Source organism: Nicotiana sylvestris, chromosome 10 (assembly GCF_000393655.2).
Source record: "Nicotiana sylvestris chromosome 10, ASM39365v2, whole genome shotgun sequence".
Lineage (NCBI taxonomy): Eukaryota > Viridiplantae > Streptophyta > Magnoliopsida > Solanales > Solanaceae > Nicotiana > Nicotiana sylvestris.
In genome coordinates, this window is record NC_091066.1 from 107,724,022 (window position 1) to 107,743,216 (window position 19,195).

Genomic DNA, 19,195 nt, shown 5'->3' on the forward strand with positions numbered 1-19,195 from the left:
GTGAACTTGCTTGCTAGACCAAATCAAATCATATGAGACCCTCTCGGACTTTAGATAGCGGGAGTGGCTGGACAAATCAATTTAGTGCCTAAGAAATTATTCTAGAGACGATGAAAACACCCCTTGGTGGCTCGTAATCCATTTCTAAGAGAAATACGATTAGATTTCTAATGAAATAAGAAATGAGAAAGGGTAAAAGGGGCTGAGAACTTGTTACAACATTTTCGACAACTTTGTAAGTCGAAAATATGGTGCTATTGACTGCGGAATGGATGGACAAAAATGGGTACTGGTTGAAATGGCCCGTTAGGCTTGGAATCGAGTACAAACATGATAAATATGAGGGCTTTGTCACCACAACATATCCGGCGAGCCTGCCAGCATCGTAAACAATGCTTCTCAGATTTGGCAGTCGGTTAATGGTTTAGAAAACTAAGAATCAAGTGGAGATCCCAACAAGGAGATATAGGGGGAGCCAATTTGCGAGAAATAATTGTTGAACCAAATGTTTCTTTGTCCGTCATAGCTGTGGGATCTGACATAAGCTCTGGTGAACTAAGCCATAAAAGAATGAAGGAGGGGCTAAAAAATGTTAGGATATGACGGGCAAGGTTTGTAATGGCTTGAGTAAGGTCAGATCTTCAATTATTGTAGATGTTGATGTCTTCGGTACTTCTTAGGTAATCTCGTTGGCGACAGAAATAGACAATCAATCATCCCAAGATGATTGTTTCAGTTCTTGATCAGTTCGATGAAGCGGGAGGGGAGCGGGGAATTTAGGGGTGGTTGTAACAAAGACGGGGAGGGCAAAATACTGGTGTACGAAAGAAGAGATAGGGAGATAGGAATGTGAAGTAATGTGGGCAAGGGGAATTGGGGGGGGGCAAGAAATTATTGATGGATATTAAGATCATTGGTTGGAATATGAGGGGGATGAATGACCCAAACAGAAGGGTCACCATCAACACATGGATGAGAGAGTGGAGGGTCGACTTAATTTGTCTGTAGGAAACTAAAATGGAGTCAATTGCGGATAGTATTGTGGGAAAGTGGGTGAAATATGACAGTATATTGGCTTGGAAAAACACTAGAGGAATCCTATTACTTTGGGATGAAAGGAAGCAGTATTTTTATAGAGGTACAAGAAAGGGAGTTCATGTTAGCTGCATGATTTGAACACCGGGAATGAGATAGATCCAGTTTTGAGGGTGTTTATGGTCCTCTATGGGGGAAGGGTCTAAGGTGCCAGAAACGGCAGCGGTTTTGGGAGAGTGGAATATCCCATGGGTGTTAGGGAGAAATTTTTTACACCATTAGATTTCGGGGAAATGATGAATGACCCAAGCAAAAAGGGCCATCATCCCGACAAGGATAAGAGAGTGGAGGGTCGACCTAATTTGTAAAGAGTGGAGGGTTGATCTAATTTGTTTATAGGAAACTAATATAGAGTTAGTGGCAAGTAGTATTGTGAGAATCTAGTATTGTGAGAAATGTGTGGGAAGGTGGGTGTAATATGATTATATATTGGCTCGGGGCGAGAGGAATCCTACTACTTTGGGATGAAAGAAAGTTGGAGAGTATGGAGGAGATGGAGCTTATGTTAGTTGCATGATTTAGAAAACTCGAGAATGGGATAGAATGGAGTTTTGGGGGTGTTTATGGTTCTATAGGGGAGGGGTCAAAGGTGCCTTCTTGGAAGAGATGATGACGGTTTTGGGGAAATGGAATATCCCATGGGTGTTTGGGTGGTGGGGATTTTAATATACCATTAGATTCCAGAGGAGATGGTAGGCGGTAAGGTGATGTCTCGGGCAATGGATGGGTTCTCTGAGTTTATTAGTAATTTACTTATTAATCTCCCATTGACACGTGCTAATTTCACTTGGACCAGATCTGAGGACTCAACTTCAAGTTTGAGACTTTATTGATTTTTAATGTGCCACATGGGAGTAGTTGGCTTTTATTGTGTTACTGATTCCCCTCCCGAGGCTGACATCAGATGATTCACCTATTATGTTGGATGGAAGAAGAGGAAGAAGCACCAGATCTACTTTCAAATTTGAGAATAGGTGGTTGCGAGCGACAGACTTTGGTGAAAAGTGACTAGTTGGTGGAGTAGCTACAACATGTATAGAAGCATGTTTTACATACTTGCAAAGAAGTTGAAGCTGCTAAAAAAAGACATAAAGGTGTGGAACAAAGAAGTGCTTGGAAGGGTAAAAGTGGAAGATGAGTTGGGTTTGGGGACATAGAAAGGGCAGAAGAGGGGAGGGAGTTGGAGGAAAGTGAGAGAGAGGAAAGAGCGTTTGAAGAGTAACTAGCTTTTTTGGCATTAGCCCAAGAAACTAGTTGGAGACAAAAGTTGAAGGCATTGTGGTTAGAGGAAGGTGATACAGACACTAAATTCTTTCATAGGGTTGCCAATAGCAAATTCAAGGAGGACCTGCAGAGTCTGTAAAGGTTAATAGGGATGTATATATGAGGGGGGAAAAAGGAGTAATAAGGGCGATGATAGACTTTATGATGTTTAGCGGGTTGAAGACCTAATTATTTTTGGGGGGGGGGAGGGGGAATGAACAAGGCGGTAGAGTGTTGTGCGTGGATAAAGCTACGACAAAAGACAAATTAGCTATGAAACGTGTATTTCTAGGTTGTGGGAAGGTGTAGAAGGGATATTTGTGCTGCTCGCTTAACCTTTGACAGTACCTTATGTCTCCCGATATTACTTTCTTTGAGATTCAACCTCGCACCCCTTTTTCCGAATGCCTAAACATTTATGCGATTTTATCATTTTCAGCTTTTGGGGATTCTACTATTATCTTTCCCTTGACTTCTTCCATAGTTTCACCTCCTATAGCTCCACCACTCTTGACGTAACATTAATGTCCGCGCTTATCGTTTAATCCAGATGATTCTCACTTGGAGCCAAGGTTCTTTGCCTGTTGTGGACTTGTTTCCCCAAAAGAGTTCTCGTGTTGCTATTCAGGAATGTATTTGCTCTACTTGTAACCCTATTCCTAATTATACTTGTCTGAGTTATTATTGCGTGTCACCATCTTATTATTCCTTTGTATTATCTCTATCATCTTGTTTTTCCAAAGCTTATAGATGAAGATCTTTGGCAACATACTATGATCGAGGAGACTTTTGCGTTACACACTATTTATATTTTGAGGCGTGTTTCTCTACCTTGAAAACAATATACTAATGATTGTTTAGTGGGTATACATTTTGGCTCAGATGGGCAAATTGATCGACTAAAGGCAAGCTTGATTGCTAAGGATTATATATAAATTTTTGGACTTGATACTGATGCATTTCTCTAGCGGCTAAGATTACTTTCGTCGGTTTTTCCTCTCTATGACTAATGTTCGTCATTTACATCTTCACTAGTTGGATAATAAAATATACTTTTTGAAGGGATTTAGAAGTTGAAGTATGTACAGAGTAAATGCGCGATTTGTTGCTCGGAGGGGTTAAAATATATGGTGTTGCTGGTTACTATGATCAATTAATGGCCTGAGATAGTCCCCACGAGCATGATTTTGTAAATTCAGCACATTTATTTAGGAATTTGGTATGACTTTGAGGGAAACTAATTATTCTATGTGCTATCATCATCCTATGTGGATATATATATAATGGTTTATGTTAAAGGTATAGTAATGATAAGGAGAGAATCATAAGCTTGAAGCATAATCTTTTTTAGCATTTGTAAAGCAAGAAGTTTGGTCTATTGAGGTACTTTTTAGGTATGGAGGTTGCTCAATCTAGATTCATATTGTCATTTCAAAAAGGAAGTATGTCCTCGATATTCCTAAGAAGACGTGAATGGCATATTGCAGGCCTACTGATACACATGGGTTTGAGTGTTAGCCTTTTTTAGTTCATGGGAAGCCTTTCAGTTATCCTGGAAGATGTAAGAGATTAGTTGGGCTAGTTAAATTATTTTACTGTGCTCCGACCTGATATTGCTTTCTCAGTAAGTGTCATTAGTCAATTTCGGGATTCTCCTTGCGATAGTTATTGGATGTTGTGATTCCTATTCAATGTAGATATCTCCAAGGAAATGAAAACACTATGAGGATCGATGGCATGACAAGTGCACATTAGGCGGCAGAGCCTCTCTGTGATCCGACCTGATATTGCTTTCTCATTAAGTGTCATTAGTCAATTTCGGGATTCTCCTTGTGGTAGTTATTGGATGCGGAGATTCCTATTCGTTGTAGAAATCTCCAAGGAATTGAAAACATTATGAGGACCGATGGCATGACAACTGCACAATGTGCAGGGGAGCGTCTCTGTCATCTCGAAAGATTAAGCTTTAGTGGTAAGAGTTACATGATACTTGTATTGGTGGGAGGTAGCGTGTTCTCGGTGGCATAGTCAAGATACATGCAAGCTGGCTTGGACACCATTGCTGTACCAAAGAAGTAGTTGCAAGATCGAGTTGAAAAACAAAATGTCAGGACGTGATAGTGTCAATCTGATCATTTGGATTTTGGATCAAGCAGGTCTTGAAAGAGTTTTAATTTGGAGAGATTAGTCAAATGGAGCTCGTATGTGATAAGTAGGTTGGCTTCATTATTGAACTAGACCAGTGTTTCATGGGAGGACCAAACATATAGAAATTGATATCAGAAAAGATACTCCAAAAAGTTCATGAAGTGAAATATCAACTTGTAGATATATTCACCGATTACCTCGCTGGTCCCATAACAAATTTATATATTTAGCAAGTTTTGTACTTGCGACTTCTATGCACTAGCTTGAAAGGTGAGTGCTGGGAATATTGTAACATTGTGTATAAATTAGGAACAAATGGATATAATTCGTTGTGATTACGTAACCTATGATATCCTTCCTTTTCTAGACTTGTACACTCCACTCTCTAAATCCAGTTAGCTGAGAGAATAGTCAACCTGAGCTTTCTCCTCCTAGTTCCATTCTCTTACACTCTTCACTAGTTCACTTACCTAATTACTAACATATCTTTCTTTCGCAAAAAGTGCACAAATCAAAATTGTGTAAGAATCATTAATATATGGATTTGTATATTCCTATTGTTTCTTTATCTTTGCCTTGGCCATCGTACTCATCTGGCTGGCTGATACTTCCATTTTTCATTCATGTGATCAGGCTCATTGAAAGATCAATATCTGAACCGTATGACCTTGTTCATAAGATGCAACTTTTGGGTTTACTTCCTGGAGTCGTCACTGACTCTATGGAAGTGGCAACTTCATCCAGCAGTAGATCTTTTATCAATCTTCCAAAAGAGCTTTTTGAGATGCTTTCTTCTGTTGGACCTCATCTTTATCGAGATACATTGTTGCTACAGAAGGTTTGGCGCCCCTGAAATTTTGTGTATTTACCAGGACTCTAATACAAGTGTTTGATACATTTCCTAACGTTGGCTTTTCTTATTCGTGATAATCAGGTATGCAGAGTGTTAAGAGGTTATTACATTTGTGCACATCAGCTTGTCGCTAGCGGTGTGTCAGGTTTTATCTCCCAAACTGTTACAATTGGAGATCAAACTCCTCGTATACACCTGAAAGATGCTAGGTCAAGAATTGAAGAAGCATTAGGAGGATGCTTGCTTCCTTCCTTACAGTTGATACCAGCAAATCCTGCAGTTGGACTGGAGATCTGGGAACTAATGAGTCTCCTTCCATATGAGGTTGGTTTAAGTAACCTTCATATTACAGCCCTCACTGCTATTTGGTCTGATAGAAAAGTACTTGATCAGGCACGCTATCGTTTATATGGTGAATGGGAGAAAGATGATGAGCAATTTCCAATGCTTTTGGCGGCAAGGCAAACAGCAAAGGTGTTATTCTGCTGTCTAGAAATAAAGCCTTTTGTTTTTGTTGTCATGTCGATGTGTTAATTGCAATATCACTTTGTGTGACAGTTGGACACTAGGAGGATCCTGAAGCGCCTTGCAAAAGAAAATCTAAAGCAGCTCGGTCGAATGGTTGCCAAACTTGCTCATGCTAATCCAATGACAGTATTGCGAACAATCGTTCACCAGGTATCATTTAATTGGAGCCTATCAGCCTATATTTTTCAAGTCCTGCAAGATTTTTGGTTGTGACGTGTAAGATGTAACTTGCAATTCATCTGTACAGATTGAGGCTTACAGGGATATGATTACACCTGTTGTAGACGCTTTTAAGTATCTGACTCAGGTTAGTAGACACTTTTAAGTATCTGACTCGGGTCCGGGCATTGTTTCTTCTCACATTTCTGCTTCTACTTTTCTTTATGAATTTCTCTCATGTGTGCTTGGCGGCATGTCTTCGACCTGTTAGAAAATCTTAAATGTAATGCTAAGCAGTATGTAAATGGGTTGGTTTGTGTCAGCAGTTTTGAGATTCTTGTTAATCTTTCATATGGTTTAAAGGCATTGATTTTTGTGAATTCCTAGTTTGATGAGGAGTACTGGTATTGACAATGATGTTTATACTGATGCGTATCTAGTGGGCCTTGTTAGTAGTTGAAGATCGGCCAAGATAATTCCTCAATTCTTTTTCTTGTTCTTGGCCCAGCTTTTCCCCCAAATATCAGCTACTTTCTTGAAACCAAGCCTTATTTTCTGATTTGGATATGCACCACCACAAGGATATCATAACCCCAAAATAGCAAACAACAATAACAACAACTACGCCTCAGTCCCAATAAGTTGGGGTTGGCGATATGAATCTTCATTCCTTTCATTTAGGTCAACCCAGATCATGATAATTACTAAAATAAAAGTGCAAGTAAAAAAGATAAATATATATAAATAATAGTTATAATAATAAAAATAATAGAAGTTCTCTACCAAGTCTAAGACCTATTCCAACTAGTAGGTATCACCTATATGGGGTTTTCTCTTTCATTGAATCCTATTTTTAGTCAAGTCTGCATTGATTACAAGGGTTTGTAAGTCTTTTGAGACAACTTCCATCCATGTGGTTTTAGGTCTACCTCGTATTTTACACCTACCGACTGGTGCATCTGTAGGTGACGTAGGACATGACCAAACCATCTCGAGCGACCTTCTCTCATTTTATCCTCAATGTGTGCTACTTGCACCTTCCGACGAATTGGTCATTTTTAATCTTATCTAATCTAGTGTGACCGCACATCCATCTTAGTATTCGCACTCTTTAAAATAGCACAGATTAAGAATGTCCTATTTGGCGGTGTGTTGCTGAAGGCTGAAATAAAGATAGAAAAACTCAGTCGGAATCTGTTACTCCCGCCATTCCAATTTATATGATGGATTTTATTTTAATCTGTCCTAAAAAGAATGAGACATTTCTATATTTAGAAATAATTTCACTTCAAACTTTCCATTTTGCCCTTAACGAGATGATTTATAGCTACACAAAAGTTCTATTTTGCTGAAGCCTATGGTTTGTTTTTGACCACAAGTTTCAAAAGACTCTTCTTTTAACTCTTGGAGTAACAGACAAGCAACGCAACAGAAAACCTCCAGAATGAAAACCTGTAAAGGCACTTGTGAATTGACAGTCCTAGTCATGAAGTGAGACTTCTGGATACTTGCTGAACTCAGCCTACTTCAGCAAGATCATAATTTTAGGATAGTAATGTGTATCGCTGGTGGCCTTTGTTTTCCTTATCTTCCTTTTTTCTTTTTGTCTTTTGGATGAGTAATTTATTGATCCCTCCGTTTCAATTTAGATGACACACTTTCTTTATTAGCTCGTTCCAAAAAGAATGACACATTTCTATATTTAATAACATTTTAATTTTAACTTTTCATTTTACCCACTTTATCCTTAACGAGAAGTTTTTATAACTCTACAAATGTCATGGCCCCACAAAGCTTTTGTCCCTTAAGCTTTTAAGACCACATGTTTCAAAAATCTTCTTTTTCTTCTTAAACTTTGTGCCAAGTTAAATTACATCATCTAAATTGAAATGGAGGGAGTAAATGACCGTGTTAAAGAGGTAGTAAAAGCTTTCAGAAAGACTTGGCTCCTTTTATATGCTTAAGAAGTCTTAATTGTCTAACAAGCCACATTACATTCTCTGTTTCATTCATAATGTTCCTCTTACATGAAAGCATAAATATCTCGAGAGCCTGCTTGAAGTCTTCCTAGCATCAACCCCTGGAGACCAACTATATTTTAAAAATATACCAATATCTGCCATGAATGTTTGCAGTTCAACATCAAATTATTAATTGGTTCTATGGAATCATCACCTAAAAAAGGCTTGTACTACCAAGTATGTAACATCTTTATAAGTTGTCTCGAGTCAAGCATGTTCCATGCATAATCCACACAAAGTAACCTACTCTGGTGCTTCTTTGGTCTTCCAAATCAATTTCAATTGGGTGTCTTCACCTTTTTCCTGCTTCCGAAGAACCCGATAATAGGGTTTAACGGTGAATTTGCGATCTCTGCTGTCAGTTCAAATTATTTAATTAGATTTTCAAGCACTCGTTGACTCCTTTTCCTGAGGCAAAGAATTAACATTTCCTACATCCCAATCATTAAATTTCCTGTTGAACGGTAAGTGCCGTTGTCAGATCTGCTATCTGAATTCTTGAATTCTTTCTCAATAAATCTAAACTGCTTAGAAACAATTCTTTCGAATTAGCACTTTTAAGAAATAAACCTTGGGTTGAACTCAATTCTAAAAGCTAACCCATGAGGTAACGATTGCTCAAGATCATATAAAGAGGCGCATAATCCACTTGGTTTTCGATCAACCCTTACTTCAGTCTCTATCTATGCATGTCACCTTTCCTTAAGAGATGGGTTGATAATAAAATAGAATCTTGGGTCACGAACCGTGATTCGATTGAGGATGAAGAAAGAGAATTCTTCGTTCGAGTTCTCCACCTGACGGCATAAAATAGGAGCTCTGATTATGAAAGAAAGAACTTAGAACAAGGTATCGGTAACAAGTGGATTTATTACGGGGCAGCTCATGATGTTCTTATCGATTTATTGTGCGCTTATGAATCTAGCATTGGGTAGACCTCCTACCGTAATTGTCCTAGCTCTACTTGCGCGTTCTTTGTTTTTTATGTTGACATGTCAGCGATTCTTGTTTCCACAACACAATAGATTTCGACGGTTGCTTGCAAGGCCGAGAGGGGAAAGGTTATTGAGATGGGGACATGTGGTCAATTTTTTCTCCTTTCTAATTGATCCGTTCCGTGTCACGTCACCCTATCCATAGAGGAAGAAGGAGTATGTTCAAGTCTATAATCTTTCCTACCAATTGTATAGTCAAGTTTGAGTGCCTCCCTTTTGATGATCTTGTCACCCATCAATGTGGGACTCAAGAAGTACCATTCAATTGTTTGTCCACCTCAGTCTTATCTTTCTTCCATTGCCAACCTCAACCTTAGTATGCCTAAGACCTCATCCCAAAGGTTTCTAGTTGAATTCCATACTGCTACTCCGTGTGGGGCGGTCATTGGTTAGTGCCATCGTGATTTTTCTTCCCATACTATATAGTTATGCCGTTTCTACACTGAGTTTCTCTTTCATAATATCTCCAATGCCCCTTCAATAAGAAGCAAGCTTTCATTGTGAAGCTTTAAGTTCTTCACCCATTCCTCCTTCCTTTTTATCTTTCACAACTGTGCTCCGTATTAGCAAGTGTATTTTCTTCTTCTTGGTGTTGCGTGCACTGAGAAAAACATTTATTAATTTATTGAGCTATTTCTCCATATTTGGTGGAATAGGGATTAAGGACATCAAATAGAAATAGGCAGGAGTACCATCGAGTACACTGTTCCCAGAGTTTAATCTACCCCTATATGACAAATATGGCTTCTTCCTTGGTCCCTGTTACCTTTCGCACTTCTCAATGATATTGTCATATTCCAGTGTCCTGTTTGGCACCCAAGGGTAAAGCCAGATATACTTTAGGGAACTTCTTGTGATTGCACCATAAAATCTCAGCCAAATCCTGTATAATATGGTCCGCGTTAACCGAGAACAAGCTACTTTTATTTGAAATTATGTATAAGCCATAAACTGTCTGAAATGGAAGTATTATCCCTTTTAAATGTAACATGTAATCTTGTCAGCTTCACAAGGATTGACCAACCTGTGAAACACATCACCGTGTGGGGGAGAATTTGTTTTCTGAATTTGTCTCCAAGGTCAAAAACTACCTTGAAACCAGCAAAATTCAAGAAGCATAGCAAGATTTCACTGTGAATGTCCACTACTGTAAGATTTCCAAATCAACCTGTCCTGGGGAACAAAGGTTCTATAGCTAGAAGAAAATCAGCAGATCGGCCTATCTCCCAATCATTTACGTGCACCACTTTAATATATCTCTTCTGTCTTCAATTATGAAGTCTTTTAACCATATACATTATGTTACTTTTGCTATCATCAAACTAAAGGTCTCCATCACCAACAGGGATAAGAAAAGTGAAATTGGGTCTCTTGCCTCAATCTCCTTTATTGGGAGAAGAATCCCTATGGTGATCCATTGATTATTACGTATAATTTTATAGCAGCTCTCTTACCTCACTTCTTTATGGGGAGAAGACCCTATTGTGATCCATTGATTGGTATTGGGGTACATGTCTTGTTCCATTGAATCAGCCTTTCCCTTAATCCTAGTTCTTTCAATGATCTTCAGCAAGACGGCACATACACATGATCATAGGCTTTCTCCTCTTTCTCCTAATCGACCTTCCTCAAGATCAAACTGGAGATTAGCTTTTCAAGATCTTTGCCCTTTCAGATAGGACTTCATCTATGATCTTATGTATACTTCTCGAATGACTGATTGGTCGAAATTCTAATTTCCAATTTCTCTCTTCTTCGGAGGTAGGGGGATTAATGCTGCATTGAAACTTGATGTTGAAAATGAGTGTTGCATTCAAATTTTCTTGAAGGTACCCTTAGTGTAAAAATGCTCTTAATTATATCTCTTGCAAGATATGCGAACCCTATTGAAATAATGCTATGCTGACCCATCTGGTCCAGGAGCTTAGTCTCCTGGAAAATAACTTTAGCCACTATATCCAATCCCTCCTCTTTTAATGGTATTTGCAACCCTTCCGCTGTTAAAGTGGTAAAAATTTACTGGCAGAGCAGCTTGGTCTCCATTTTTCTTCCTCTTTGAACAGATTTTCATTAAAGCTTAAAGATGTGGCTCTTGATATCTTCAGTGCCTTAAATCAGATTCCCTCCAGCTATCAGCTTAGTTCTTATAGCTTCTATGTGCATTGGACATAACCTGAAACAACTTGGTTTTGGTTTCGCCTTGTTGTATTCAAAAAACATCTTGACTTTTGCCTCTATGATATTTTTCTGTTTTTGCAAAAGCAAAAACATTTTGTTGTATTCACAAACATCTTGTCTTATGCCTTGATGTAGAGATGTCAAAATGGCTTGGCTGAACCCAGCACTCTATTTGGGTCGGGTTGGCTGGCATTTTTCTAGCCTATTTGAAACTGTGGCATTTCATCCCAAATAGGAGAAAAATAGAGGCACCATGATATGGATGAGGGAACCTTGCTTGAAATAATTCAGAATAATGAGCAATTGCCATGGGTTTCACGGTCATACATGACATACACGACTGTATTTACTATTCAACTATAGATATGTCCTTTTAATCAGCCTTCAGGAGAATTCCATCGTTTAGGAGAGCAGACATCAACTTTTGATTGGTAACAATTGTGTCCTTGCGAGAGTAGCCTATTGGTTAGCCCATGGCCTGCGTAAGGCTGGGTTAAAGCCGCTTCAAATGATGGGTTGAGCTGATAAAATGTACAGCCACATGGCCCATTTTGTCGGCTCTACCTCCAGCAAATTTTTTGTTCCTTTGCGATTTCGTCCAGCTCTTTGTGCTATGTATCTCTGATTAATAACTCATTTGCAGTCTTGCAGAGTACTTCCTTCCGAGTCATGATGGTCCATTTCTTCAATATGTATCGTTATCACTGGTTTCCATTCTTCTTGCATAAAGTTTGCAGTTTCGTTTTTTGATATCATTTTCCATCATCTTCAATTACTTTGCTAGCGCTACAACTGGTCTGCATTGGACCCAATAGGATGTCCACCAATTCTTCAATGACTCCACAACGTTCTAGCCATGTATTTACAAATTTGAAGTAAGATTTGACATCAGTCAAGAAAAAGTCACCACATTCTAACACGATTGGCAGGTGGTTTGAAGAATTCTTGGTAACACTAGCTTTAACAGACCAACAGTCATTGCATTAGATTGAGACCATAAATCTGTTAATTCTTGTTTGCAGAGAAAATGCTGGTGCTTTCAGACTGCATCTTCTTCCATGTACTGGGTAATCTATCATTGGTAGCTCCTGAGCGACTTTTGAAAAATCTCTCCATTGATGTGGATGCTCTTACCACTTCTCCAATATATCCTACCATGTTAAATCTCCACCAATTACTCATGGTATTCCAAAGGCCTCTCATGGCAGCTAATTTATCCTGTAATTCTTTCATTTCCTTCCTCTACTAGAGGACCATAAATTTCTGTTAACATCCAGTTGAAATCAGTGTTTATTTCCACTAAAAGATTCTCTACTAGTCGCATCCCTTTTCATTTGTTAAGTACCAAATGGCAATCCCATTAATTTCTCCTTGCAGTTCTATTCTTCATTTGTCTCATAAAACAATGATTCCTCTACTTAGTTGTGCTCCCAATACTGTCCATTCTGCCACCTTTTACCGTATGCTTACAAAGTCATAAGTAAAAATTGAACCTTTCTTTCTTGCAGACAGATATCCATTTTCTACAACATCTTGGCGACTCTCTTCTATCTTCTCTGTTATATCTTTATAACCAAGTGGCTACTAATATGCTGTAACATTTTTGCCGGTAGTTGCTTTAGACTCTTAACTCTAATGTAAATTACCAAGAAACATCGGTAAGCTATAGTGGTGAAAAAAAAAAGATTCTGTTATAAACTAGTGCTTTTCTTGATTTTATGCACTGGGGACATCTTCACCTCCAAATTTGTTCCTTTTTTGAAAGTAAATTTATTTATTTGGAGCTCCAAGAAAGTGGTAAGATGTACAACATCAGTGGACCCCTACTTTTCGGACGAAGTAAGTGAATTCATTAAAAAGCATGCAGAAGATGAAAGCAAATGATTACAAGAAAGATATTGTGCCTGCGCATATTCAAAAAACTAGTCCATCAGTATGGAGCTGACCCAATCCAAAAATTGAACATAGCTAGTTACATGGGCCTGATTAAGCCAGCTAAACAAGTTCAGTGCAAGCATTTTGCTTTGGGTGCATGTTGAGATCCCATAAAAACATCTATGATTCCGTTCATTCCAGATGCACCAAAAATAGCAGCAGGTGGCATTACCCAAATTCGTTTGATGGATTACCTACTCTCCGTGAACGCCGGCTTTCATATGCTTCCTTGATGCTATTAGGCTTGACGCAGGCTAGTCTAAAAATAGAGAAAAACTTGTTCCAAATATCATATGCTACTATACAATGCAAAAAGAAGTCTTAACGCTTTCAGAATTCAAATCACACATGTAGCACCTATTCACTGTTTGTATACTCCTTCTGCTGAGGTTGTCTTGAGTTAGGCATCAGCTAAAGCAAATCACTTTTGTAGGCAATTTTCTTCTCCAGATTAATTTTCATGGCCAGTGGTCTATCAATCATTCTTGGAGCAGAGATGTGCATATGCTTTCTTAGCAATAAATGCCCCGTCGTTAGAATCCCCTTATTTCGATTTATCTTTCAACTGAGGGTTGACAGTTATCCCTGCTAGGTTAGCTAACAACTCCATTAGGTATTCATCTACCAATCCTGAATATTTCTTCTGAATTGCGGATCTCAAGAGCCATTCTGCCAACACTGTCCTACAGAAGACTCTTGATTGCTTGCCAGTTGATACTAGTTAGGATATTCATCTTTTAGTGCCATTGTTCTTAGCCACTTATCTTTCCAAAACTTGATGAGTATTCCACTCCCTAACTTGAGCCTTGAGTTAAGTTGGAACTCTTCCCACAACCTAGATATATGCTTCCAGAGGCCTATAGCATGGGATGATCTGCTTTGTGCTGTGCACCAGTTGCTTCTCATGCCATATATCACTCCTCTCCACAATCTAAGATTCTCCATATTATATCTCCAATGCTATTTCATTAGTATACTCTTAGGGCATCTCCAACCTTTACCTCATTTTTTGTCCCCAAAATGGGGATTTCCCCATTTTGAGGACAACTTACTCCATCCCCATTTTGGGGACAACTTACTCCAACCATTCCCCCATTTTCCCTCCAAAATTTTTAATATTCTTCTCTCTCTTCTATATTATATTATTATCTTTCATTTTAATTTTTTTTTAAATTTTCATTAAACAAATTCCATCTTTTATTTTCATTAATTTGTAATTTCCATTAAAACAATTCCATAAAATTTTAAATAATATAATTTGTAAGCAATTATTATAGATTAACTAATAATTCAAATAAAAGTGAAATCATTGCGATACAAGATTAATTAAATACATATTACATAACGATAAAATTCATTCGAAATACTAGATAAATATTCAACTTCAACCTCTAGTATTCTCCCATAAATGATCTATTAATGCATTACGAAGTGCAAAATGAGCATCTTTGTCCTTAATTCTTCTATGTCGAGCTAAAAATTCTTGAAATCGTTGATTTTCATCTGCTGCCATTTCTACTGTTGGAGGTGGACCTTCCAAATCATCTTGAATTGGTGCATTAAGATCACACTTATTCTCGATTATGCGGCAAGAACAATAACGAATAATGTATAAAAGAAGTCAAGAATATCCACAGTCACAAGCTCAACAATCCTCAACCCCATTCACTCAATACTATAATGATTTTGGTGTATCTGTAAACGACATACCTCCCTACTAAGTTATTATGCTATTTACCGTAGTTTTAATTTTTATGTATTTTAATTTAATGTATATTCAATTGTCATGTATTTCCAAATTTAATGTATTTCCATTTAATGTATTTTCAATTTTCACTTTTCAATTTTAGCAACACCTAATATTGTATATTCGCACCTTTCAATTTTAGCAACATCTAATATTTTATATTTGCACCTTTCATTTTTTGAGATGATTATATATTTTTTGTACAATTATAACTTATAATAAAATTAACTTACAATTTTACATAAAAATAATAAATGCACGAAAATTAATTTATCAAAATGATACGCCAAAGTTAAGCTAAAATTAATATTATAAAGATATTACATAAACATATTTAGGTATATATAAAGAGATAAATTAAGATAAAATAATAATAAAATATACATGAATAGTAATGGGGGAGATGAATAGTGTACCCCCATATTTGAGGGAACACTATTCATCCCCCATTTTGAGGGCAAAAATGGGGGAGGGTTGGAGCTTCATTACCCCAAAAATTGCCCCCATTATGGGGAAATGGGGTAAGGTTGGAGATGGCCTTATTGTGTAATGCCAAATCTTTAACACCAGTCCTCCATGCTTTTTTCGTAAGATGAGTTTTGTCTATTTAACCAAGTGAAATACATGACTTTGATCTTCATCAAAAAAAAAAAAAATTAAATAAAAAATTTATGACTGATTGTTGCCTTCCCATAAGAAGGGTCTTCTAATTTGTTCTAGTCTCTTCTGCACTTTAACTGGTACTGCGAGTAAGGACATGAAGTATGTAGGAATATTATCTAGTACCAGTGTTATCAAAGGCGAAAAGCGCAAAAAAACTGTAAGGTCTATTAAGGCTTTAAGCACAAAGAACAAATAAAGTGTGGTCTTTAATGAATAAAACCGCAATAACAACAATTACAAACCTAGTATAATCCCATAAGTGAGGTCTGGGGAGGGTAGTGTGTATGCAAACCTTACCCCTAGCCTATAAAGGTAGAGATGCTGTTTTCGATAGACCCTCGGCTCAAGCAACGGTAAAAATGAAGCAACAAAAAATAGCAGGAACAATGAAATAGCTTAACATAAGCGAATGACACATGTAATAAAGAACTAGGAATAAGAGAATACAAGAGTAGCTGAAGCCATTCCTATTCCTATTCGTTATTGCTATGGAGGGATTGGATGATATGTTGAAAAGAGCCTAGACAAACAATTGGATAATGGGCTTCAAGGTGAATCGCATGGCTGATAGCAACATGATGATTTCCCACCTTCAGTATGCCGATGGCACTATGGTGTTTTGTGAAGCTGATAGAGAACAATTGAAAGTATTAAGGGTGATTTTCATTCTTTTTGAAGCCACATCTGGACTATACATAAACTGGCACAAAAGTTTCATTTATCCGGTCAATGAGGTAATGGAATTACAAAATCTTGCTGATATTCTTTGTGGGAAAGTAGGTGAACTGCCTACTGTATATCTGGGGATGCCATTGGGAGCCAAGAGCATGTCAAAAGGAATTTGGAATGGTGTACTAGAGAAATGTAAAAAGAAGCTAGCAAATTGGAAGAATCAATGTCTATCTGTGGGAGGTAGACTAATTTTGATCAACTCTGTACTTGATGCCATGCCTACTTATATGATGTCCCTATTCCCAATTCCTGCGGATGTAGTGAAGAGAATTGATGCATTAAGAAGAAATTTTTTATGGGAAGGCAATAGTGAGAAGGAGAAGTTCTATTTGGTTAAATGGAGTTCTCTTACTACTAGCAAGAAGACAAGGGGATTGGGAATTAAAAACCTGAGAGTTCAGAATCATAGTCTGATGATGAAGTGGTTATGGAAATTTGCTGCGGATGAACAATCACTGTGGAGAGAGGTCGTTAGGGAGAAGTATGGTATAGAAGGAAAATGGACAACTAAACTTGTAAGACGTTCATATGGTGTTAGTTTGTGGAAGTCAATTAGGAATTTGTGGCCAAAACTTGTTAACAAGTCCAAATTCAAAGTAGAAAATGGTATGAAGATTTCCTTTTGGGATGAGAATTGGCTAGGCCAAGGAAATGGTATGAAGATTTCCTTCTCTGTAACAGTGCAGTACCTTGATATTGTGCTGCCTTTGAATTTGGACTTGTTAATGAGTGTTAATCTACCCCTTATGGAGGTATTGCATTTTCCATGAAACCAATTTCTTTTTTCAAACTTTCAATAACCCCACTTCAGATTTCTTGTGATTTATATGTAGCTCCTAGTGGGAGGCCTAGGTGTGTTGCGGGGAAGTTCCAACACTACAACACATTATATCAGATAGCTCCTCCAAATCAGGAACATCATTGACTAGATAGATCTTTTTGACAGGTTCATATATAATGTTGATATGGCTTCAGATTCATCAGTGTAAAATTCAGGTACATCAGTTGTGATATCTTAGCCCCATATAATGTGAGGGTGTCATTTGCATAAAGAAGATGCGAGACTGAGACTGAGTTTGTGCATCATTTTCCACCTTTAATCCCTCCATCTAGTGCAGTTGATTTGCTTTGTCAACCATTTTGCTGAGCTCCTCCATAGCCATAATAAAAAGAAAGGAAAAAGAAAACAATTGGCCCACCATTGATCAGAATAGAGTATTTAACTATGGTGATACTGAATTTGATCCACCTACTCAAGACTTCTCCAAATGTTATTTTCTTCAAAAAGAGTGTGTGTGGGGAGGGCGGGGGGGGGGGGGGGCTAAAAGGACGTATGTGCCCCTGGGTTAGTGAACCGGTCTGGAAAAGAAGTTTGACCCGATTTAATAACCTTTATGGTCAACAAAGAAGTAGACCAGCTCATTCTTCTGTTTCGAACCTGTCTATGGGGATTTGACGTCAGTAGAGCCTCCAACAAACATCCCTCAGTGTCAGATTCAAGTCAAAAGATGACGGGGAACAAGGGTTTTCAGGCTACATGAGAATTTGAAAAAAGCCTCAATGCTTCCTCCATTGTTCTTATTCCGAAAAGAGATGGTGTTTCTAGCATCAAGGACTTTAGATCCATTAGTCTAATGGGAAGCATTTGCAAGGTTATATTTAAGATGTTTTCTGATAGACTAAAAAAAGATCTAGATGAGCCTGTCTACTTCAAAGAATGCTTTTGTGGAAGGTAGACAAATACTTGCTGCAGCTTTGGTAGCAAACAAAGTTAGTTGAGTCAAGAAGGAAACAAAGGGAACCCGGATTTTGGGTAAATTAGATCTTGAGAAAGCTTATGATCATGTCAATTGGGAGTTCCTTGATTTCATTATGTTGAGGATGTGGTTTGGTGCCAGATGGAGGAAATAGTATTAGGAGTGATGGATATTGGGCCTTTAGTCTGCCAGAATTGTTACTCTGTCCCCCTTCCTTTTCCTCTTTTTAATATCTTTTTGTTTTGGGTCTGTAAAATAATAGTTCTGACTATAGACTTTGTGCTTGATAGGCCGGCTAATTCCCTCTCTGCTTCCTTTTTATTTTGCTGGGTCAGGTTTCTCCTGGGCACTTTTTTATTTTGAATTTGCTTTGCTCCCCATGTGAGTAACCACGTGCCTATCAACTAAAGGGATAGCTGTAGGAGTGCTTAAGAAACACCATTGTGTCAGAAGTTTTAACACAGATTCTTTCCCATAGAATGAGATTTTTCCTTTGTATCTACGTCAATTCCACAAAGTCACCACCGAGGTTCCAATGGATCGAAAAGTATTTTACGACCATGTGTAGAGTGACACCAAAAGCTCTCACCCATGTATGTTCCTGCTTGTGACTTGTCATTTTTGTGCCGGTCATTGGCGAGCACTGTTCCAACAATAGTCTTCTTCCATTCCAAAACCACTCCCCGACTTTGACTCTCGTTGCTTCTTGTTGAGGTGGAAGGATAAATAAGAACTGATTATGAGCAGTCTAAGAAACTCTGATTTCGGCAGTGACTTTCCATCTATTGGTAAACTAAGTTTGAATCACCTCAGATTTCGGGTTAGGGCTAAAAGGGTCATTGAGGGTTCCAATCAAACATTTTGAAAGAAAATCTGGGTTGTTACTCTTGTCCAGTTTATTAACTTTGATCATATTCCCTATCACTTCTACTGCTGGCTCCTTTGACTACGTCCATCTAAGGACATTGGCTGCATCAATAGACGATTTCATCGGAGTGGTGAAATGTTGATTGACATGGGGCTTATCCAGGAATTGTAGAATTTTTCCTGCAATTTCTCTCCAACCGGAGTTGTACCCTGTTTTCGGGGTAATAATTAAAGACTCTCTGTCCTCATGAACC

General features: G+C 38.0%; 1 protein-coding gene across 1 annotated transcript in view; it reads left to right on the forward strand.

Moving 5' to 3' along the window:
- The window catches only part of LOC104212507 (THO complex subunit 2), a 73,412-nt gene that overhangs the window by 33,814 nt on the left and 20,403 nt on the right, over positions 1-19,195 (forward strand). The window contains exons 14-18 of the mRNA XM_009761795.2: positions 5,140-5,344; positions 5,441-5,683; positions 5,753-5,833; positions 5,918-6,037; positions 6,135-6,194. Coding sequence (XP_009760097.1) covers positions 5,140-5,344; positions 5,441-5,683; positions 5,753-5,833; positions 5,918-6,037; positions 6,135-6,194 — 709 coding nt within the window. The remainder of the gene's footprint in view (positions 1-5,139; positions 5,345-5,440; positions 5,684-5,752; positions 5,834-5,917; positions 6,038-6,134; positions 6,195-19,195) is intronic.